Source organism: Brachyistius frenatus, unplaced genomic scaffold (assembly GCF_029030835.1).
Source record: "Brachyistius frenatus isolate BFR_SWC_R1_liver_20210118 unplaced genomic scaffold, ASM2903083v1 Contig_108, whole genome shotgun sequence".
NCBI classification, from domain to species: domain Eukaryota; kingdom Metazoa; phylum Chordata; class Actinopteri; family Embiotocidae; genus Brachyistius; species Brachyistius frenatus.
In genome coordinates this window covers 477,501-502,500 of record NW_027210707.1, presented here as the reverse complement: position 1 = coordinate 502,500, position 25,000 = coordinate 477,501, and the positions used below count along the sequence as shown (strand labels likewise).

At 40.8% G+C, this 25,000-nt stretch overlaps 1 protein-coding gene across 3 annotated transcripts in view; it reads left to right on the top strand.

Annotated features, from left to right (window-relative positions):
* The window catches only part of slc8a1b (solute carrier family 8 member 1b), a 140,544-nt gene extending 121,596 nt beyond the window's left edge, over window positions 1-18,948 (top strand). For all 3 annotated transcript variants that reach the window (XM_069712310.1, XM_069712311.1, XM_069712309.1), the window contains exons 8-11: window positions 5,613-5,798; window positions 5,994-6,083; window positions 11,307-11,410; window positions 11,638-18,948. In XM_069712310.1, coding sequence (XP_069568411.1) covers window positions 5,613-5,798; window positions 5,994-6,083; window positions 11,307-11,410; window positions 11,638-11,910 — 653 coding nt within the window. In that variant the 3' untranslated portion in view covers window positions 11,911-18,948. The remainder of the gene's footprint in view (window positions 1-5,612; window positions 5,799-5,993; window positions 6,084-11,306; window positions 11,411-11,637) is intronic.
* The last annotated feature ends 6,052 nt before the right edge of the window (window positions 18,949-25,000 follow it).

Below are 25,000 nucleotides of genomic sequence, written 5' to 3'. Positions count from 1 at the left end.
ATCACTTTATTTAACTTACATAATGGGGTTTTGTGGTTTACGCAAGTAAGATCACTGACCTCTTTTTGACCAAACGTGAGAAAAACAGAATATCTTTTTCGCTTACACGTTTGTTCCAGTCACCACCTGTCTGTCAGCTGTAATTTTCATTCTTTACATGATGAATGACGCCAAATGGTTGAGTCACTAAATGACAGATTATTTAACTCATTTATTTGTCAACTGATTTACTGATTGTCTTGTGAGAGGTAGGCTGACTAGCTCTTTTGCTGGTGGACTGAGTGTGACAACTGCTTCAAAAATTTGACAGGGCAGAAAAACCCCAGATGAAACAGTATTTCAAAGCTTTTCAACTATAAGGTTAAATTAATTATTTTATTTCATGCCATTGAGGAAAGATTCAGCCACGTTTAACCGTCAACTTTCTATTTGATGCTCTCCAGGGACTCTGGTGTGTGTGTGTGTGTGTGTGTGTGTGTGTGTGTGTGTGTGTGTGTGTGTGTGTGTGTGTGTGTGTGTGTGTGTGTGTGTGTGTGTGTGTGTGTGTGTGTTTCAGTGTGTGTGTGTGTTTCAGTGTGTGCCCTAGAAAGACAGGATGACAGGGCTAGTGGAACATGAATATAAACATGAGCTTATCAGCATGAATCCTGACAGACTTATCACACACACACACACACACACACACACACACACACACACACACACACACACACACACACACACACACACACACACACACACACACACACACACACACACACTCAATCAGTCACACACACAGTAGAAGACAGTCCCTGTTAGTTTAAAGGTGGTGTTTGTTTGGTCAAAGAATGTAGAAACTAGTTCAAATCGTTGTTATCGTCGGCACAGAAGAGACTTTGAAGATTCCGGACTCGTCCTCAGAGAAACGGGGAGCTGTGTCGGTTCGTTACGACACCAGACGGGCTCTCAAAATTTGACTTTTATTTATTTTGGACAGACGCAGCTTCTTACTTCTGTGACTTGACTGAAATCATCAGTGTCAAGGAAACACTAACGAAAAGCACAAATTGGGGACGATGTTTGAAGATGAACGGATGAATGGCAGGCTGTGGTTTTCTGATGTGTGTGTGTGTGTGTGTGTGTGTGTGTGTGTGTGTGTGTGTGTGTGTGTGTGTGTGTGTGTGTGTGTGTGTGTGTGTGTGTGTGTGTGTGTGTGTGTGTGTGTGTGTGTGTGTGTGTGTGTGTGTGTTTTTTGTCGCACAACCCTGGTGGCAGAGTCGTATGAATCGTGACGTGAATTATCCAGAGTCTCTTTCCCTTCTTCTGTAATGGAAATGGATTGAAGGTTTGTTTTTGAGCAGCTCTGGGGTTTTCTGCCCAGGAGCTTGTTTGGCCGGATCAGTTTCAAACCTCTGTGTGTTGTGGTTTGTGTGTTGTGTGTTGTGTCTTGTGTGTTGCGTGCATCTGGAAGTGCGTCTGTATGTTTGTCTGAACAGACAGTGGAAGGAATGATTCGTACAAGTCCCCCGAGCAGAGACCAAATCAGTTTGAGCATGCAGTCCTTCACGCAGACACACACTCACTCACATTTCAGTCTGCTGGCAGCATGTGGAGAAGAGCTGCAGTCCATCACCGTCTGCCTCGACCTATGAGAGCGCAGCTTCTGGGCACGCTCAGTGGGCAACAGATCAGAGACATTCTCCACCTCTGTCGGGAGAGGAAGAAAGTGTTGATCTGCGTGTGATTTGTGCGTGTGTGAGTTGAGATATTTCTTCTTATCAAGCGCATTAGCATGCCAGTGCTTCTCTGAATGAGCAGCTTCCAGATTAGCATGAGATGCTAATCTGGAAGCTGCTCATTCAAAGAATCAACAAAGAATATTACACGTGCTGAAAAGGGAGTGAAGAGGCTGACAGTGGCATTTAGAGAGTGACAGGAGGTTGTAGAGGGATGGAGGGCGATTTAGAGGGATGAAACGAGGAAGTGGCAGAGAATATTCAATTATATAAATGCTAGGTCAGCAAAATGGGGCCAAGTATGGAAAGAGTGAGGAAAACGGAACAAGAACGAACTACTTTGGGATAACCACTTTATCTATATAACGCCGAAGTGAGCACGGACATGGAGAGATGAGTACGTGGAAGTCAGGTGTAGAAAAAATAAAGGAAGATGGAGCTGGAGGGATGAGGGTGAAGAGCGGCAAACAGAGTGTGACAAAGAGGGGTGTCAGCGGCTTGCATCTATATATACATCCTAACAAACGTGTGCGTATACAGTTACATCATCATACAGATGTAAGATGAATAGCTGAACATTTGAAACGACCGCTTCATCATCAAAAAAAAAAAAAAAAAAAAAAGACCGGATAACAAAAAAACATATAGCCAGGCCAGTGACACTTAAAACAGAAACACAATTTCATTTCCACAACACAAAGACGTGCTTCGATGCAGGTTTTGAAAAAGAGACACCACAATTAACACTTTAAGATCCTCCAATGAAGGAATAACAGGTCATTGAAAGCCTCATACTGTACGTCCTGTGAAACTTTAAACATGAATATAAAAGTGTTTTTTTTTTTCCAATCAAGTCCCGTATAAATTGTAATCTGATTTGAGGCACCACTACAGTGGATTATATCATCAGCACACACTTTAAATCCTCAACTGTTATAACAGGTGGGAGGATAAATATCCATAAATATTACTGTTGCTATATTAAATGATAAAAGACTTTCATAAAGTCTCATTCAAATGTAATGTCTTGTCATCAGTTTGTGCACAGCTCTGCTCGGCTCAGCGCACCAGATTTGATTTGTTGTCAATAATCCCTGTAACATGATTGATCAGGACATGTGAAAGATCTTTATATTAACCATGTGTAATCATTGCGCATGGATTGGCTGTCAGCTGAAGCTCATCTCCTGACAGGACGTTCAGTTCAGCAGACTCGATCTCATCTCATCTACGTCCCCACAAAACGGTTTTTCAGATTAATTATTAAACCAATTAGATATTGGAAACCTTCCCAATTAGGTTTGTGCTGGTTCTTATCCCAGTAGGAGCCAAAACCACTGACTGAACATCGAAAGCCCTCAAGGGACCTTCAGAAGATTTAAATATAGAGCTGGATGTTCATTTAGGTTTGCATTTTAAATCCCGCTGCTTCCAGACTGCAGTAATCTTAAACACACACTGTGTCTTCATTGGACAGCGTTACCATGCACCCAGTGATTTCCCCATAGGGGCTTCCATGGCGGGTCTTTGACTCCTACACATACAGACACAGAATATTAAAAGGATGAGACCAAGGTTGGTGATAAAAGGCCACATGAACAGAAATAGAGAGAAAGTGAGGAAATGGCTCCATTCAGCCACAACAGAGTGTGTGGGAGGGAAGAAGAGCTGCTGACGGTAAAAAAGGTGACATAACTGAGGTGGAGAGTCTTCTTTTATAATTCATGTGTCTGTCCCTGTGTGTGTTCAAAACCATATTAGTGGATGAGGCTGACCTCTTTCTGTTCATTTATAGTTGATGATTTGAAGCATTTATTTTTAATTACATCAAACAAAGTTCGTGACCTCAGAGGAAACTATTGACCCCATTAGAGTGCATTAATCTCTGTGGCAACCCATGCTAATGTGTAATAACTGCATAACACACAGCCTCGACCCGGTTCATGACTTGTGTTTAATGACTTAGATATCCGGCTGTCTTTTAAAATATGATTATATGCACGGTTTGTATGCCAGTGCACCAAAACTTCCGCTGTGGTGTAAACCAAAAAAAAAAACAAGTAAAAAAAATGATTTTCATTGAACAGTCAAAATCAGATGTTTTTAAACATGTGAATAGATGACTTCGCATGCGATATGTCATTAAAATAATTCAGTATAATTAGATAAAATTTGCCCCCTCTTGCACCTCAGTAAGTAGAGCAGCTGCTGCGGAAGAAAACTCTCCAAACTCCGCTCGGTTTCAGGATGCAGACGCTTCTGTTTGGGTTGTTTTGAGCATTTAAACAAATCGAGTCAACAGCTCTCTGAAGGTTAATAGTATGCAGTTAGCAAATGACGTGGGTGAATTCAATAAGAGATCATGGCTTTCCCTGGGAATCACCCAGTCAGCGGGTTTCATGGACGCAGCAGGTAGTCTCGTTTATTCATTCATTTGAGTCGTTCACAAATGAAGCAGAACAACAGCCAACTGCACGCAGAGTGCATAGACTTCTGATAGGGCGTGTGTGTGTGCGTGTGCGTGTGTCTTTCATTGATGGAAAAAAGTCATTTGAATTACACGTGTCAAGTATTCCCCTATTTGACCACACGCACTCACACACTGAACCTCACACATGCACAACAAAGCCTGACAGCATGTGGCTTCCTTTAGTCCATGACCTGAGGCAATGATTAGACTCTCGATACTGACATCTCTCTCACACACACACACACACACACACACACACACACACACACACACACACACACACACACACACACACACACACACGCACACGTCAGAAACGACATCTGTCAAAGTGAGGCTGGTTTTGTTGTTATGGTTTATCCCTCATAATAGTGGATTACACTTCCAATTTCACCATAGACTTTAAATTACAATGCTTCTCTGGTGGGATGAACAGGAGATACAGACTCCTTTAATCCTTTGTACTGAAACCGACTAAGTGTCAGATCACCGGACAGGCTCGAGCAACGTTGTTGTAAATATTGTAACTGAATCCGAAGGCTTACATTTCACAGAGTGAGTATTTTCAGTTTGGTCTCAGTATCGTAATTTGTTTTCATATACAGTCGTTAAACCCCCAAAACAGTCCTTATTAACTTCCTCCTTTTGCAATCACAGCGAAGAAGTAACCAATATGTGCATGTTAGACTTTAGAGAAAATGGCGTAACTATCGACGGGGCCAAAAATCTGTTAAGTCTTCCAACAACATCAATTCCCTGTTTGTGATTCTTGTATATACCACCTTTCTACTTTGTGTGTAATACTTCTGGTTTTGAGTCACAGCCTTTTAGACATTCTTTGTTTGAAATGTTCCAAAACTGTATATTTACTTAATAAAAATACTTTATACAAATAAAGAGGCTTTTGTTTTCACCCATCACTTAGGCCTGTTGAATTTGGTTGCTTTATTCTCAAAAGTCACCCAGGAAGAAGGCATGCTGGGAAATGCTAATTTGTTTGTCCAATCACATCAACGGCCCAAACATTTAGCAAGAAGCTCTTCATCAAATGGACTGGATGTGTGTATGTGTGTGCATACTAGTATGAGCTCGGGTTTTGGGTGATGGAAGGGAACCAAAAGAAATATTTTCACCAGGCCCGTTTTATTTATTACTTCACTTTTTCTCAATTCACTGCAGACAGATGTATTCTGTGAATTGATTTACTCTTGAAAAAAGAAGGGCAAGGGATATCAGCGCTTCCAGCAAAACCCTTCACACTAAATAAGAACTCAATGAGCTTTTTTTTCTTCAAGCATTTAAACAATCAATACTTTTTTAAACAACTTTATTTGCAGGTGGGAACTTCGAGGGTGTCAAACCCGTTCACCAAACACAGCCGACTTCTTCTTTAACGTGTCTTTCTGTTCTCCATTTCCCGCCAGGCGAAGATGATGACGATGATGAGTGCGGGGAGGAGAAGCTGCCGTCGTGTTTCGACTACGTCATGCACTTCCTCACCGTCTTCTGGAAGGTTCTGTTCGCCTTCGTCCCGCCCACAGAGTACTGGAACGGCTGGGCCTGCTTTGTCGTCTCCATCTGCATGATCGGACTGCTCACCGCCCTCATTGGTGAGCATTTGAATTCAGATATAGATGATGTACTTTGCAAGTTAATTAAACCTATTTAAAGAGGTTTTATTTGTACTTTTTACAATCAGGCACATGTGTGCATAAAAAGGTCTTACATTTTTAGAAACTTTTCTTTACGATTTATTAGACGAATGCTATGAAATGATGGTGATTATTTCTGTCATATTATTACAGGGGACCTGGCCTCTCATTTTGGCTGCACAGTGGGCCTCAAAGACTCGGTCACAGCCGTAGTATTTGTTGCATTGGGAACTTCTGTGCCAGGTGAGTGTGTCAAGTCAAGTTGATTTTTTTTTATATGTATAGCACCAAATCACAGCACCGGTTATTTCATGGCACTTAACACAGTAAAATCCTTACAACAGAACTTTACAGCATTGTACAGAGAAACCCAACAATTTCACAATTCCCACTTAACGTCAGAGGGGGGGGAAAAAAATCCCCTTTCAGAGGGAAAAACCTCCAACAGAGGGAAGGAAAAACTCCCTTTTAACAGGAAGAAACCTCTGATAGAACCAGGCTGAGAGCCTATAGACTATACATTCATAGGCATGTACTGTATGTGTGCTCAGACATTGGTTCAATACCATTGATGTTTTAATTATATTAAATATCCACAATATTAAACTTTCCACCAGCTTTAATAAAAATCTTTTCGCTTTCTACATTTGGTATTTAGCTTCAAAAGGTCATTGTGAGCAAAAAACATCCCGAGGTCTTCAATTTAGGAATAGATTTGTGTTCATCAATTGGTCCCCTTCAGGGAGTATACATTGACATTTCCAATTGTTTTATTCATTTTTTATTACTCCAAGCTTTATACCTCCCATTTCTTTTCTTGAGTGTGTATATATAGTGCAGAATAAAAGAGCGAGACAACTTTACAGAGCGTATCGCTGCACTGATGACCATTTCAGGAGCGCCTCGTTAAATTTAGTGCTCATTTAGACAACAACCAAACAAATATGCAATGGCTTTAACGGAAAATGAAATCAAGACAAAGTTAAAACATAAAAACTTGTGGCAAAGTTGGAGAAACACACAAACAGGAGCTGAAAAGAGAATCTGTGTAGATACACTATTGATGTGTTACACAACAGAGGAAAAATGAACTTGTTTTTACATTGGTTTATGACAAATGACTGGCAAATTTTGTCGAGTCAACAGCTGATCCAAAAAAGGATTTGTATGGTTATTTAATAACAGATGAGGCCATCAATAATTATTCATCACTAAAAAAATTATAGTCACAACTTTGTTGTGATGACAATATTCATAAACTTGCTTTGGACTCAAAAGACAAAAAGATTTTAAGAGATTTTCCACATGATAGCAGTTATTTGCATTTAATGTTATTTGTAGTTGGTTTAACATCCAAAGGAAAAATAAAAAGATTAAAAAAAATTTTTGGAAAAAAGAGCGAACAGCTCATATTTTCTAGGGATGGGCCTTTAAAACAAAAGTGCTCTTCAAAATTCGTAAAGTAATCGAATATTTGCCACGTAGCAACGTGTTGTTCTTCTCCTTATGTTACTTAATTGGAGAAGCTTTTAGACAAATTACCGCCACCTTCTGACGGGAGTGACGTATTACAACCAGGCGCCAGTAAAAACAGGGTAAATGAGGAAGAACGATAGTCACACATACTAATGGATTTTTATATTTTAACAGCTATTAGAATATTCAAAATTAGTCTCCCATCCCTAATACTTTCCCCTGCTGTCATACTGAGAACGATACTGAGCGAGTTTTCACCGTGACAAACCCACTGCCAGTATATTTCTTTTCTCTATGTGTGTGCCTGTTACACAAAGCAGTGCAGTCTGCAGACAGCATCATGGATCATCTTCTATGCGTGAAGAATGACCGACTGCTTCGGTCAGCTAAACCTGTTTTAACCTTGGCCGCGGTCGTCTCCCTTTTTTGAACACACACGCCGCACATAAAGACGCACAGCGCAGGACGTTGACGCTAAAACATGTAGACAACCCATTGTGCAAATGTAATTACCTTGCACGACACACTCACACACTTGTTTACCTGCAACACATTAAGGCTTGAAAGGTTTTGCATACTTGTACACACGCACACACACACACACTTGTACTGTGACCGCCATGTGTTATTAGCATAGAGCCATTTGTCATGTCAGGCTCAGGTGGTCTGTGTCCTCCCATGTAGGGAGCTCAGGGATGAAGGTGATGTGTTACATACCATCTCACACATGCTCACACATGTATTGTATATGCACTGCAATATATGCCCGCACACGAAGAAAAATACACACTCGCTAACAGCTGCGTTTATGGACAAACTACACACACAGCCGCTCCAAACAGAAATACACACGGACGTACACAATGTGTAGAGCTGCTGAATGGAAACAAAAGCGGTTCAGCCTTTGTGAGGCTCTCAGCCTTATTAACCGAGCCTCTTGTGTCCCAGACGCACACACTCATACACAAACACACACACACACACACAAAGAAACAGACCTCCAGTTCTGTGGCTCTTACAGTTAATAAAAGCCATCCTGTGCTGCGGTTGCACGATGATTAACCTCGTTTATCACAGTTAGCCGGGCTAACATGCACAGAAAGGAGCTCGGAAGAAAACGAGAGAGCTGGAGCTGTTAAAAGAGAATTAGAAATTCAAGGAGCTCAAATGTGTTGTTGTTCGGGGCGTTCAGGTAAAGCCTCCAAGTCTCATCAGTTTATTACTCTACGTTCAAAGTGTGCTGCGCATCATTTAATGTTGACTTCGGAGGTTAATAATACGTTTAAACTTAGAAAAATGAACCCTAGTTACATCAGAGAGATATAAGGAGAGTGTAATAAATGTTGGGTCTGGACACCAAAGCGTCTATTCGGCATTTATTGTCACAGTATTTTATCAAAATGATATTTCAGGTCTATTTTTATGTGGCAGCTTTACAGACCTGAAAAGAATTACTAAATTAGATATTGATCACACAACAGGGAGAGAAATTACTCCAGTTGATTGGACTTCGATGATTATTAGTCAGTTAATTGTTCGGTTAATCTGAAGAAACTTTAACAGCTATTTTCAATCATTTAGACATTTATGGAGAAAAATGACAGAGAGTTGGAACACAAAATGAAAACTGGATTCGTCTCCCTGGGTTTTGTGGAAATAATTCTGTTGTCTTTCATCTGTTGCAGCTCAAATTGTAATAGTTATAAAAATTGGACAACTGTGTGACAAGTATTTATGAAACCCCCCACATGAAGTTGTTCACCTTAAACTGCCAGGAGATTAGTTTTGAATAATTAATGTCCCAAGAAGATGCTCTGAATCTCTCCCACGACAGTTTGATCCATGACGAGAGATCCCAGGAACTAAGAGCAAGATATCCGTCAAATTTCCTGTCGATATTCACAGTCCCTCCGAGGATCAGCCCTAATCATCTTTTCTTTTCTTCTTTTTTTTTTATCTTCCCTCTGTCGCCAGACAAACAAACGTCCACAGGTCGGACAGATTACCAGATTGTCATTATCTCATCAATACTCCCCAATGTGTCCTTCCAGTTTAAGAGGCGACGGGGGAAAAAGAGGCGGAGATGAGAGAGAGGAAGGAGGAGGATGAGGAGGATGAGGAGGAGGATGAGGAGGCAGGAAGAGAAAGGGAGAGACTCTGGTTGATTGGCAGAGAGGTGAAGGAAAAGGGCAGCGGGCTCTCACAGAAGGAGCTGCAGAGTGCAACCTGTTTTACACACACACACACACACACACACACACACACACACACACACACACACACATGCGCTGCTTCTGAACATACAATCACCCACGCACTCGCCCACTCAAACAGGCTCACAAGCTTTCAAAGACCAATTGCTGCACATACATGCCTTCGCCAGCTGGTGGAGGAATGGCATCAGATTGGATGCAGGTGGCGCACGAACACACACAGATACAGTGTACATGTGTGCACTTTATACACACACACACACACACACACACACACACTGTTTAGCCCAGCAGGCTGGTCCTTAAAGCTTTAAGGTGTTTGGTTGGGGGTTGATTTTTCCTGCACTCTTTCAATGGTCCATTGTCTCTCCACCTCCATCCTCGTTCAGCTCTCCCATCATCCTCTTTTCATCGGCCAGTTTGGCTGCCACTTCCAGAAAGCCCTTCCTCCTCTTTTGTTATCCACTTCCTTGCTTTATCTCCGCTTTTATTCTCCTCTCGCTGTATCTGGCAGAGAAAAGCAAGATGACCTGAATCACTTATGAAGAGAAGATTGCCAGAAAATCAAGCGAGAGAAAAGAGTGCTAACTAACCATTTGGCTAATTACTCACTGAGGAGTCTATTGTTGAGATTTGGCAGGGTCTCCATTGCTTCTTTCAGCACGGTGAGGAAGAGCATCCCCCTTCGGACCTGCCATAGTTTGGCAAACATGAAGCCGGCGGGGGGACATTTTTGGGACGAAGTGGCACGACGCTGAATAGTCGCCAGGCCAAGATTTGTTTGTCCCCCGCAAACTGAAATCCAGCCTTGTAAAGTATTGATCTTGGACCAAATCCTGGGCATGCTGGCTGCCAGGGAAGGAACACTGTAACAGGATTAAAGATTGTGGTTTCTAATTTAAGGTTCCCTCTCTAAATGTGGAAAATAGGATTTGCACAGTGTGCTGAATTAATAATTCTGAGTGTTCTGCATGCATCAAGAGCGTCCTTCTCTGTCGCTGTGATCTTGTTTTAACTCAGATGACTCCATGTTGAGGTCAGGAGTTCAACAATAAAAGTAAATCTGTTTACACTGTAGAACATTTAGGTATTTTTTTTAGTTCAATCCACTGTGACTTCACCAAGGCTTCATAATCCCCTTACCAGCCTCTGCTTTCTCGCTATTGGTGGAAGAAGTCACGTATCGAGAGCTTTTATTCCGCTAATTAACAGCTAAGTGGACGGTACAGGCTTGATTACATTCTGATCTGATGGTGTTATTAGAGAAAAGTTCAGTTTCAGAAAATGCAGGGCTTTTTGTTTTGCATTTCTTCTATTAAAGACTGGACTGTACTCCACCTTCAGTCCTTGCCTCATGGTCGGTGGACATGTCCACCAAAAGAGCTACAAATGATTTGTTTCCTGCCATGTAAACCTCCATCCATTATCTACACCCGCTTTATCCTGAAGAGGGTGATAGTGGGCTGGGGCCTATCGCTGCTGCTATGTAAACTTTAAAAAAAGTAAAATAAAAGCCGGTTTGGCACACCAGCCCTTTCCCTAACATTGAAACATGTACAGGCTGCTCACCGTGACCACGTCACCCCTGTCCTCCAGAAGCTCCAGTGGCCTCCCATCCACCAATGGATCAAATAGAAATGTCATTTTAACCTGTAAAGCATCTTCGAGTCTGTTGAAAAGCGCTATAAAAAAAAATGTAATGTAGAGCAATAGATATAGAGATGTGTTGCTGCATGCACTAATCTGATCTCCTCCCTCCTTTTCTGTCTCCATCCAGATACATTTGCTAGCAAGGTAGCTGCTATCCAGGATCAGTATGCAGACGCATCCATTGGTAACGTAACAGGCTCCAACGCTGTCAATGTTTTCCTGGGCATCGGGGTGAGTCCAGTTTATTTAAAAATTGACTGATCGATAGTTGGTCCCCTTGTTGTTGTAGTAATTGTTATATGTTATTGTATTAATGCCCATTGTATAATTCTGCATGTGTGTGTGATTGACAAGTGGTAATCTATAAAAAAAAAAAAAAAAAAAAAGTCTATATGAGCTTTTTCTACTGTTGTACCTGGTCTTATGAAATTCAATCCGGCTCTGCTGATGCTTGACAGGTGGCATGGTCTATCGCCGCCATCTACCACCAGAGCCAGGGGAATGAGTTCAAGGTGGATCCCGGCAGGCTGGCTTTCTCCGTCACACTCTTCACCATCTTTGCCTTCATCAGCGTCGGCACGCTCATGTACCGACGGCGACCGGAGATCGGTGGAGAGCTTGGCGGGCCGCGGACTGCGAAGGTCCTGACCACCATGCTGTTCTTCAGCCTGTGGCTCCTCTACATCCTCTTCTCCTCACTGGAGGCCTACTGCCACATCCAGGGCTTCTAAGATGAGCGAAGACGACAAAGGGAAAACGGTGGGACAGAAGGAGAACATGGAGGAAGAAAAGAAGGGGGAGGTGGACGAAGGGATGGATTTGGAAATCACGGCTCACGGTCTCATTGATCATTCCCTCCCTTTTCACAATAGATTGAATGACGCATGAGTGGATGGATATCCAGATGAAGGACTGAAAGATGGATTAAAGCATCTAAAAATAGAGCGGAAGGTGGCACGGATGCATGGAAGAATGACAATAACCAAGAGAAGCGTAGGAGCTGGAGAAATTGCTCTGAAGATGGAAACATATTGGGGAAAGGAATACAGCAAGGCAAAGGAATACATTTTTTTGGTATCATTCTACAACTCCAAACCAATCAAGTCCACCAGTCTTTAACCCGCTTATGTTTAAACCCATACAACTAATCTCTAAAGTTCAAAACACACAGCCATACATAAATCAAAATGAGTTTTAAACACGAGGAGCGAGACGCCATCGGAGCTTCGAGCCTGGATGTGTGGCTTCAGCAACACCCATCACCTCAATTCTCCTCCGGTTGGACCTCCTGCGTCCACCTACAAGAACTGGCATGAGTGAGACAGAATAACTGCATCTGTATGTACGTGCATGACCAGAACGATAACTGAAAAACACAATCAGAGGAAACCGGATGCATTGCCACAACTGTTTTAACGACAACAAGCTGTGTGCGTGCTGGTGTGTGACGGTGTATTTCTGTGCTTGTGTGTTGTGGGAAGACGGTCAAGTACTGTGAAAAAAAAATAACAGGGCCTCTCGTTTTGCTGTCGCTGCGTGAGACGGAATATGCTTTCGTATCCGAAGTCTTTTTTCGCCTCTCGCTCTCCCGGCCTGTAGAAATGCTGAGTAAGACTCTTGTGTGTGTGCGGGGGGGGAGGAGGGGCACATTCAGTGAAGCGAAATGTTTTGAACATCACGGAGATTAGAGATGTAAATACAAAGAGCTTGATGTACATTACACCTCCACTATTTTCCTTCTGAATGTCTTGGTAACGCCATGCGCTCCTGAACGGGCCCTCTTTTTTTTTTTTTTTTCTTTATACTGTAGATGTAAGTGATTTAAGGTCTAAAACTCAAGAATGGGTTAGTGTGCTTTTACCTTTAATAAGGCCAGGTCTGACAAGACAAAAATGGCCACTCTACCGTTAAAAACTGTTAGAGATACTATTATCATTGCATAAATATCTAGGTTAATCTTATGTGTATGTTTGTTTTTTCGTCAACGAAGGAATTGCGTTGCCCGGTTTTCCACCAATGAGATTGCCGCCATCATTTGTCAATCATAACACTGCAATAGGCTTTGAAAACTGTAGGTACCACCCTTTGTGAAATCTTCTGTTTCTAAATTGTCTCTGTCATCATTTATCTCACTTTGATGGCGTTTGGTTCACTCAACAGCTTCGGTCAATATCCCCGTGTGTCTTAAGCACCTCCCCCTGGCTGGTCAGCGGACCAATCAAAATCCTCAAGGGCTTTGTAACAAACAACCACTAATCCCTAACCCTGACCCTTGATTTATAATTCTTCACATATATTGGTCTTTAGGGGGCTATTAAACTTTGTTTTTTTTTTTATTGCTAAACCTTCTACATTGATTTCTTAGTTAATAGGACTTTGCTTCAGTGTGACATCAGAAGATGAGGCTACAGGAAATAATGGCTACATGTCTTCATTATATTACCAGACCAAGTATCCACAATTACCCAAATACTGGAAAAAAGCAACATGCTTATCCAAAGTGATCAGTCAGACGAGGCTTCAACCGTTTTTGGTAGGAGTCGTTCTCAGTTTACTACAACGACTGTCTACACACCAAAAAACACCATCCATGGTATGTTCTCTTCCAGGCCACCTCTAGTCATTACTACACATTAATGTACCAGCCTTCAGGCTGGGTGATGAAGGCCTTAAGCAATTAACATCAGACTTTATATAATTTCTTTATTCAAGGATACATTTCGCTCTTGAATGAATATTCCCTCCTTCAAGGGGAATGTGGAAAACAACCATCAGCACTTTACTTCAGCTGCCAGTTTTCAGCCACCAGATGAAGGAATAGTTGGAAAATATTTGCTGCTGGTGCAGAAGTCAATCGCGAACAGATAAATACTGTTGTACTACAAAAGCCCTGTGAGAAAATCGAACATCGGAAACATCTAAACTCAAACGGCCTCAGTTTTACAAGCTCACGGAAGTTTAGAGTCAATAGCATAATAATAACTGGGATATGGGCAAATTGTTTGAATCCTATTACGTATTTGATTGCCTGTATGTAGGAAAACACTCACCGCAGAAGTCTCTGGGCTCTTTATTGACAAGAGACAAGAAAAAACAAAGTGGAGTTCATAGTTCAAAACAGGCATTATTGACGGATCTGTTTAATATGAGGTGGTATAATTTTAGAATCATGTAAGCAATTTTTTTAATTTGCAAAGTCACCATTGTAAGTTGAGGCTCATTACCCGCGCCGCTACGGTGATCTACCCTGGTTAAAAACTGACTTTATGACGCAAGCCCAAACAGGGATTTGATTGGTTTGATGGAAAACTACACACATCGTATCTCAACCCTCTATTCTAACTGAATTTTGAGCTTGAAATTTATCAATGGACTTTGTGCGCGGTGGGAAAGGGGTCCAACTGCATTTGATTCCATCTAGAGAGAAGCAACGATGGCTTAAAAGGAAACTGGAGGTGTTAGTTACCAAACGTGACCTCAAGCCACAGCCAAGCCTCGTAAAACCCTTCACACTAGACAACTAAAACTTTCAATGAGCAGTCAAATGAACCACAGTGAACTGACAAACTGACATCGTCAGACACGAACAAGCTGAAAATATTCGATCCCAAAACAAAACACATGAAAGGGGCCCAAAAGCATTTTAATCTTCAAGACTATCTTGACTGTCAGAGAAGTTTAGACTTCAGACTGTTAACCATTTTACTCATTCAGCTAAAACTACAGTAATCTCAGTGTACACAAAACTTACTAGAGGCCTACGTAGGCATTGTAAAAGTCCATAGTTTGTTGAATGGCACTACTGTATGCATCTGAATTGGCCAGATTTTCCCTGCTGAGGTTGTGTTTTTTTTACTTGATATATAGTATAATAAATAGTATCTTAAATGTCATCTGTAAAGTAAGTAGTCTGGGTGAAGTGTAATCCATTTTAAAGCTGGCAACCATCGTGTCACAGACAGCTTTCAACCCCTGAGAGGAGAGCTGAGCAGAGCCCTGGATTGGATGAGTTTGGCAAATCCAGAGTATCTTGAGGATAGCCATATACTTTAAATGTCCTTTGTAAAATCCTGATTCACCAAAGGAGTAGCCAACTACTCCATGATGAAAATTTCAAGAGGTAATGCTGCACAGTGGTCCAGCAATGTGTCGTATTACTCTGATGAATCCTCAGTTGTTGCAGTTTTGCACAGCCTGAAAAAAAACCTCAATAGACATCTATATAAACTCTAGTGAAAATATTTTTCGACAACCAACCTAAACTACAAATTGGATGTTGCATTACTTGCATTTGCCAAACTCTGCACAACATGTGGCTCCTCATTAGAGTAGCTGATCTCATGTGAAGCACTTGGAGTGGCAGTTTACCCCTGTTTTGCCAAAGGGAAATCTTTCTATCAGAAACTTAATATTTGCAACCCAAACTGAAAAGGGTTTTCTAACCAGTGGGTCTTTCTTAAAACACCAAATATAATTCATATTTCATTAACAAGCTGAAAAGTGACAAAAAAAAACAAAAAAAAAAGGCTGGATGTTGTTTTAACCCAACCCGACTCTTTCTATTTAAATTTGTATGTATTTGTCTCTTCACTGGCATGGAGCTCAAGGTTTATACACTGTAAAAAAGTTATGCTTGCTTGCGTTAAAAAAAAAAAAGAAATAACGTAATGGAACTGTTTGCATCGCTTTTTTGAGTAACTTCAGCAGGTTATAAATTATCTTTGATATTGACAAAACATGTTGGATTTACTTAAAATGTGCCCGCTACCTAATTTGTTAGAGTGAACACTAGAGTGAGCAGGAATGACATGCTTGCAGTAACGTAGTCGTTTTGCATCAAATTAATTCGTTGCACAAATGTTCCAGAAGCGAACATTTCTCATTTAAGGTGAGCTCTTTTGCCACGCCGGCTTCGTTGCGCCGCCTCTCTCGGTGTATCTGCCCGGACCTAAAAAGCTAGTCTGACATTAAGCTAATGGGCAGATTAACGACAGCTTTTCGGCGGGAGTTCGACCCACGTTGGGAAGCCAAAACGCCTGCTTGACACGGTGTTAGCTGCAGCTGGCAGGATTGCGAGCACCCAGCCAAGACCTTCCCCTTAAAGAAACATCTCCCAGCAACGAGTCACAGCGGCGCTTCAATTTCGCTTCCCGTCTTGGTTCGGACTCCAGAGTCAAAGGTTTTAGCCAGGCCACCGCTGTACATACGGACACTACGAGCGAGCAGGGGGCCGAAAAGGAGCTGTAAATTGCAGTTGTTTTGATTTATGACTTTATTCTTCTACGGTGAGGTTGGAAGAAGAAGCGGGCAGGGGTTTTAAACGAAGGAAAAGAATTGCACTGGTTCCTGTCGCTTACGTGAAACGGCTACTACGTTGTTTCGTCAGCAAAGTTGCTTCTGGTGTAAACAACAACAAGAGATTTTGTGTTTTTTTTTCACTCTTGATTTACACGATAATAATGATGTACCTGATGTAAAAAAAAAAAAAAGGAAAAAAAAAAGAAACTGCAGTGGTGTTGAATCAGTTGTGAACCATTAACGATGTTGCTTCTAATGTAAAGGTTGATGATACGTTTTTTTTTTTGTTTGTTTGTTTGTTGCCTCGTTCGCTCCTTTAACTGACTGTCTGTCTGTCAGACTGAGGAATAAATAAATGCAACAGCAGACAGACGGACGGACGAGCGAGAGGAAGGACGGGCACCGCTGCTGGGACGAGCTGGGCGACGTTGCGGCGAGACTTTGCAACAGCCGAATTGAACTGTTGGAGAAAAACATTACCAGAGCTATTCGCTACCCTTAACATTTAACAAGTACAGTGTGAAAGGAGGTTGATGAAGAGAAGGAGGAGTAGAAGGAAGACGAGGAGAAGGAAGATGATGAAAATGAAAAACAAAACAACAAAAAACAACAAAAAAAACGTGAAGTTACAGCCATACATTGATTTCTGGGTCAGTGAGATTGAAGTGGACTTCTCCTGCCCAGCATGTGTATTGTTATGGTGTCTTATCCGTCCCTCTGTGTCTCTTCACCTTCTTTCTCTGTCTTTCTTTCTCTGTCTTTCTCTCTCTCTCTTTCTCTCTCTCGGTCTCTCTGCTGCCAAAGTAACCAAAAACAGGCAGCGATCCTTTCGTTCTGTATTTTCTTCCTGTCCTTTCCCTTTTTACCCTCCGTCTCCCTTTTGCCATGTTTTCCATATTTTGGAATGTCAATGTGCTACTTGTTGACACTGTGCATGAATGATAACATGTCTGTATATAGTTATAGAGAATCGTATCCCATTCCCCTGCTGTTAACACAAAAAATTTAAAAAAATGGTTTGAATGTTGTACAGATTCAGGTTTTCTGTTCATCTTTGATTCAGTTACATTTTGTAACGTACGTAGAGCTTAACAACATTTTGTTTTTAATTTAAATGAAGATGCGACGTTTTTTTTTTTTTTTTTTTTAGTAACTTGCACATTACTGATTGATTGATTGATTGATTAATTAAGGGTTTTTGGGGTTTTTTTTGGTTAAAAAGGCAATATCTGCTGTTATTGAATGAGAGATGAGAGCTTAGGGGAGTTATGTATCTTAAATAAATAATCTATATGAGAGTTGCATGGGTTATTTGTACAAACAAACAAAATAAAAGACACTGCTTGCTACTTCTAATAACGTGGCTGTATTCTCTGACGGAGGATGAGGAATACTGTGTGTACATCTAAAGGTTATTTTGTCATTAAAAAAAATAATAATATTGTGTATATACTGTACAGTGTTATAAGTGAGGTGGACTATGTGGCCATCACGCAAACCATAGAGAATTAATTCTACATATTTATTTAAAGGAAACAAAAACGCTCACTACACTCAAGAATGACATATATTGCCTTTTTTTTTTTTTTTTTTTTTTTTTTTTGGAGAAGTTGTAGTTTGCTTAAAGCTTGTTTCTATATTTCTGTTTCTCTCTTCCTTCTCATTCATCTCTGGCTGGTTTATTTCATCTTTTGTGTCACCTCCATCTCTCGCTGTGCTTTTGATTTTTCTGGTGTTTCAGATGGGCTTCTGTCAGTTCTCTTGTTTTTTTACGCTGACTCAACAGTATCTCTATACTTGCTCGTGTTCACCTGTTTTCTGTCGTCCTACAAGTACACATCTATAGTCACAGTATATATACCTGCGCGTGTCTCCATCTGTCCCGACTCTCTCGAAGGACCATTTGTCTGTGTTTAAGTCTCCATCTGTCTGACTCGGAACCGTCTGTCATTTTTCTTGGTTGCTAAATCCCTCACTTCTCATCTCTTTCCTTAATCCTTCCTTTGCTCCAACACATCCGTGTCATGTCCACACGCTTTACCTCCATTCGTCCTTTTCTTTCTTTCTTTCTCCGTCCTTCTCTTCGCTTTCACAGGGTGTAGTCGGGGATTTCATGTTTGTCAATTTTGATTCAGTGTGGGGGGTTTTTTGTGTGTTTTTTTTTTTTTTTAAATGGAACAATAACCGCAACACTTATAATGTTTGTAATAATGAAGATCATTCTTTTCTCTTTCTGTGTTTCGATTTTTCTTTTCTTTTTTTCTGTTTTTGCCGCTGTTCCTCTGTGTGTATGCGTATATTCATTTTCTTTCATGTTTTTTTTTTTCTTTAATTAAATTTTGTTGAACACCAACTGATAGGAGGAAAGTTGTTGTATGTGTGTTGCCACTAACTGTGACTGCTCTCCATGGTACATGGTACTTCTGATAAAAACCAATAAAATAAAGTTTGGGATACCCTGTTTCAGAGACCCTGTGAGTCCACTGCCTTTCTACTGTGTGTGTGTGTGTGTGTGTGTGTGTGTGTGTGTGTGTGTGTGTGTGTGTGTGTGTGTGTGTGTGTGTGTGTGTGTGTGTGTGTGTGTGTGTGTGTGTGTGTGTGCGCGCTACATCCAATCTGTATTGAAAAACTTTAACATGAAAGCTTAATTATTATGCAAATATCCATTCGCGAGTACATTTTCATCCAGTGGAAGTAAATGGGAAATGCAGCCAGCTCTTCTCTTCCTATCTTGCACTCGACGTCCTCTACAAATCAACATCCATTTTCTTTTATACGTTCCGACTGCTGATGATGTGAATGACGTTTGTCTGAATGGCTGACATGTCATTAATTGGCATCTGACTTGCTCTCTCTTTGTGTCAGTAATGGAGGCGACGGCTGCATCACCGCTGATTAATTCTGTTTTTTTATCTATTGTCTCCATTTGCTGCTTTTCGCCTTAACACATAAATTCACCAATCTTTTCTTTGTCAGAGGAAATTCAAAAGAAACAAATGATTAATTTCTATTGAAAGGAAAGTTCTTTACAAGCCATCAAAAAGATAGGACATTATGTGATAGTTAAATCTTTAACTAATGGACTCATTAAACCTGCTGTCTTTATTGAAACCGATTTTAACAAACTGAACAAAATACAACAAGTTCTTGTTCTCAACTAATGCAGCTTCTGTTATGCAGCTTGTTGTGCATTTGTAGATTTTTTTTTTTTAATAAATTTTCTCACAAAGCCAAAACAGTTAGGTAATGTTAATTAACAAAAACTTTAGTTTTATTTAGTTATTTTTTTTGTTATTCAGTTCAACAAACTCTGATAAACTACTTGAGAGCCGTTGGGACCGATGCTGCCTTCAAATGGCGTCGTGTTTACCGTGTTCAGGAGAAGTCCAGACGAACGCCCTCCTCTTGTGGTATTCACGACCTCGGGGTTTTATGAAAGCTCAGAGATCACGAGTTGTGGCGCGTTTACTAACGTTTTCAGAAATCATCTTGGATGGTTAGTTAATATATTGTAATTGTAGTCATATAGAGTATCTTCGCAATTTAATAATACATGAGGAAAATGTTGATGTTCCAACAGCCTCATCTTCTCCGACACTCATTATGAATTTGCATCGTGGTGTCCTCCGCCTGTCAGCTTGCTAAATTGTTCGCCTCTCTGGCTTCTCTTTCTCTTCAAGTGAAGCTTTTTCTGGCAAATCTGATGAACCATTTGCTACGAATGGTCGATTTATTGATATAAATGTTTAGGACTAATATTGGGATTTCATGTAAACTGAACACTGAGAATTGGGTGACGGCTCTGAAAAACTTCATCACACTTCAAAAGACGACCTGGAAACAACGGGTCATTGACCTTTCTAAGCATTCACTGTAAATACGCTCAAATGCACCTTCCTGATGAAGAGGAGGGTCGAAGTGCACATTTCAGAGAAAAAAAAAAAAGAAGCTTTTAAAGAAATAAAACATAGAGAGAAAGTCACACAGGTGGTCAGTAGAAAGCCTTTACTGTCATATAACAGCTGACTGATGGAAGTTGTGTGCAGTTTGTTCCTCCTCCTTTACCGCCACTGTGATGGATCGTTACAATTCTCTCGGTTCTCGGTGCCTCGTGATGGATTCTCCCCATCACAATTAAACCTTCTCGCTGTTTGTTTATTTTAATTTCATCATACACGAGCGCGTCTAGTATTTTGTCCATTTGAGATGCGGGAGACTTTGGTGAGTTGTTTGTTTTTATGGCGTTTGCTGCTTGCAGGATGTACAAGTGGGAGTGAGTCGCAGCGTGTTTTATGTTGTTACCTGTGTGCTGCCATTTGCCTTGGCTCTTTTCATTACCCACCTACTGCTGGGTCTGTCTAAAATCTCATTACGCTGTCACATTTGATTCCTAGACAGGTTCCCGTGTGGACGGCCCTCCGCTCGAAGGTTAGCGCGCCGGCAAATTATTGCTAATTTACGTCGTCGGCATGCGTGAGCGTGGTGGCTGCTGAATGCTGAACGGAGCCCCAAACTGTCAGAAAATCTGCCTCGGCTGTCAAACTGTACACAGCTACTTGCTGGGAGACAAGAGGGCCAGCCTTGATGTTGCTGTTCACTCCTCTTTCTTTTGGCTGTCTGTCAGTGCACACCAAAGCCTATAGATTCAACAAAAAACAAAAAAAAGTTCAGTTTACAGACATTCAAAGGTCTCACACGAGCCAGAATGCTTCAAAGAAGGTTTTGAACGTATGTAGCACTTCCTGACGTCCATGATAAATAAAGTTAGTCCGCAACCTTGAAATGTTGCTCGTATTTGCTTTAAGTAGCTTACAAAATGTCTACTTTTAAGATGGCAACATGGGATTTATATCTGCTCTTCTGGTTGGTTTGACAACATTTCAAAGGTTTTGCCTTTGAAATGTCTGAATGGGAGGAGTCTGAATCTGGCTTATTGGCGGTAACCCCCCCCCCCCCCGTTGTAGTTAACGAGAGCGATCACGGCTAAATAAATATCAACGTTTTTAATCTCCTCGGGGTTTTTTTTTCCCCACTAGTTTGATCATTGTATTTGTGTAGTAAAATATTAGCGCTGTCAGGACAGATCTTATTTTTCAGCACAACGGGTGGGATGAATCAACAAAATCCATACCGAACTGATTATCCAACCATTATGGATATCACAGTATTTACTAAAGCATTAAACCCCGCAGTAACATGTTAAAGCCCCGTTTAATCTTATTTTGCCTGATTAGACCTTTTTTTTCCGCAGCCTTTGCTCCTTTGACACCAACGTCCTGTTTCACAGACATGAGCTGAGATTGCTCTCTCCGTAGTTGCCCCTTCCTCTACTCCCCCAAATCAATTTGAGTCTGTTCAAATCTGTCAATGTTCAGAACTGCTCTTTAACGTTTTTGTGGTAGCTTTTGCTTTTAGTTTGTTTAGCATCAGTTTAAGTTGTTGTATAGAGCTTCTTCGGTTGTCTTGAAGAGTACTCGCTGAATGTAATGTAATGTTTGGATTATTATTGTAAGCCTTGACCAATCATATTGGCACATTGTATTTGCTAATGCAGACTGAAACACGGGAGTCGGAGTGTGTCGGCCTATTAAAGAATCGTTGAAATATTTCGGGAATATTCTGTTTCACCCGGAGTTAGATATCAATATCAGTCTCATCTGTACGTGTTCAGCGAAGAGATGGTCCAGGTTGCGTTACATCTTGCTTCCCACAAAGACAGGAAATAAGGTGATGCAACATGATGATTGAAAGTGACTTTTGTCTTCTTGTCTGTCTGTTCGTGTATTTTTCCACATGCTGTACACTGACTCTATATGTTTTGATCCAACATTGTTTCACTGTCCAGACATTAATTTGGTCCACACACAACCTTCTTAAATTCATTTTTCCTCTCCGCTTTATTTCTGTCTCTGAGTCAGACATTATTCTGCCCCGTCTCAGAAGTCAAGGATGACAGCTTGGTCAGCGCTGGAATAACAATAACTGTCAGACTAGTGCGCAGATTTCGTAATAGAAATGTAGAGACTGCCAAACAGTCAGGAGAGCTTCTGCTGGCTGAAAGTATAAAATGTAAAATTATTTGGCAAACAGGATCGTAAACTTATCATAAACTTTACACTTCTCTGCGACATGAGTTTTGCTTTTCAGCCTTAAACTTCCTGGCCCGTTTAAAAGTACTCTTACAGCCCTTAATCGGCCTCATTGGAAAACAAGAAGCATTAGACATAAATGTGGACAAGGTAAAAGTTGAAATGTGCCAGACTGATATTTTGTGTATATCCTTTTGGTCAGGGATGCAAGAAACCACATAGATTATGATCTGGAGAGGCTTGGAGAGTTATTACTGGGTAACTGAAACTGTGCATGAATTAAATGTTGTCCATCAATGTTCATCAGCCCTGTGAACATGTGGTGTACCCCAGGGTGTGAAACTATTTCGATTGCTGTGTTTTTTTTCCCCTTTCACATCTTTGGAGTTGTTTTTTTTTAAACTGTCGTGCCCTCATGCCCACCTGCCTCAGCCTCTTCAACTGCTCCATAACTCTGCAGCGAATTATTAGATATTAGATTTAATTTTGATATTTAATTTGGACTTGTACACATATTTCACACGCGTTTCATATCTAAAGCGGCTGGTGCCGCTTGCCTACGCTGCCGTTAATCTTGATTTTTGAGCAGCCTCCTTTGAAATTTCAGAGAAGCCATTGGCATATTCCTGAATTAATTATCCTCCTGAGACATCTTCATCATGATCCTCCCCTTTATGTTCTAATACAGTCTTTTCTCTCTCCAGCCCTGTTGTCCCTCGTACAGCGGATCAACTGACATTTGTGCGGTAGAAATGTCAAACCTGTAGGAGGAGGAGAGAGGGAGGGGAGTTCTTGAATGTCTGGGTATGCCAGGGGGTTAGTTTTCAATAATGGGACCATCACTGAAGGTCCGGGTGGAATCGACACGCAGACAAACATTCACATGCATACGAACAGTAAAATATATGTACCTAAAGCCTGCCAGACCACTATTAGGCACTATACTATATATTTGTTTTTCTTTTACCTCTGTAAATTACTACATTCTTGACTTACAGGCTTACAGGAGAGGCATAAAGTACACATATTACCTGTTCACACAGTCAAATTGTAGGGACAGGCCTCCCTGCTTGGTAGAAAGAGCAAATACCCATAATAAGTATAAATGCATTTTATGGTAAAGATTTGGTTTAACGTTTTAAAAACACACCTGTTTTTTTAGGCCTCTGCTCAAAAATTGCATACCCATAATAAAAAGAGTATATCTCTGCAACCACAATAAAAAATTATATAAAAACAATATATATTTTAATAATAAAGGGAACACTTGTGAGATTTGTTCAGAAGTGTAAATATCAGTATAAACGTCCATATTTTAATAATAGTTTTGCTAAGTCTTCTCCCCGGGCCCCAATTGGGGGCCTCTAGGACTTATTGTTAATGATTAAAGCTGTCTGAATGGGATAAGGAAGACAATGTTAGTCGAGAACATTTTGTCTCCTTGATACTTCACGTTCATGTTACAATCAGCTGCCAAATGATAGTACATTCATAAACTACATTTTTGTTGGAAAATCACAGCCAAATTACCAAAAGAAATGTTTCGATGTTGTAAAAAGAATAACGTGATTTTTTTATTTTTTTTATTTTTTTAGCTTCAGCATCTGAGTCTCAAATCTCGGAGAATCTGAGGAACTGGTGACCACACCAACAGTCCCTCACTGACGGTGGTCACAGCTTTCAGTCAAGGACCTTTAACGAATACATTGTTCATTGTGATTGATTATCTATTTCAAGCAAGTTCCAAGTCAGTGAAAGTTAATTTTCCTTTAGTGAATCCCGTGGCTGCTATAGGAAATCAATCTAAAAAGCCTTTATGGCTCTGCAATAATGAAAAGTGTATGCAATTTGGAATTAATGGACTAAAACATGCACGACCGCTGGTGTGGTGCTTTAACGCTTACGTCTTATTCAACTCTTGAAGCCGCACGAATCAATACTTTTGTATAATGATGATGGATAAAATGTGTGGTGTGAAAGATGATGCTCATCGTGAGGAACCTTCAGAGAATCACCAAAATCTCCCTGCAGCTCTCTGCAGTGTTTTAAGTCATGGTTTTGGTTTTCCGCCAAAACAAATTGTGTCCTCATCAGCCCTTTTTATAATTGCTGGGTGATGCTGGCTAAATGGATGGATTAAACACAAGAGGCGAACTTTTAATTGGTGAGCTTGAGAGGGATTCGTGGACAGATTTTATTACCACTGGAGTACCACTGGCTAGCTGTTTCCCCCTGATTCCAGTCATTGTGCTAAGCTAAATTAGCTGACTGCTAGAAGTAGCGTGTACTTAGCGTAACCAACAGGCAAAAATGGTACCAATATTCTCATCTGACTCTCAACAAGAAAATAAACTGTGCATTTTCCAGCAAGAGACCAAAGCAACACTAAATTTGTCGTTCTTACAAATATTGTTTCTAAAACCTGAATTGGCTT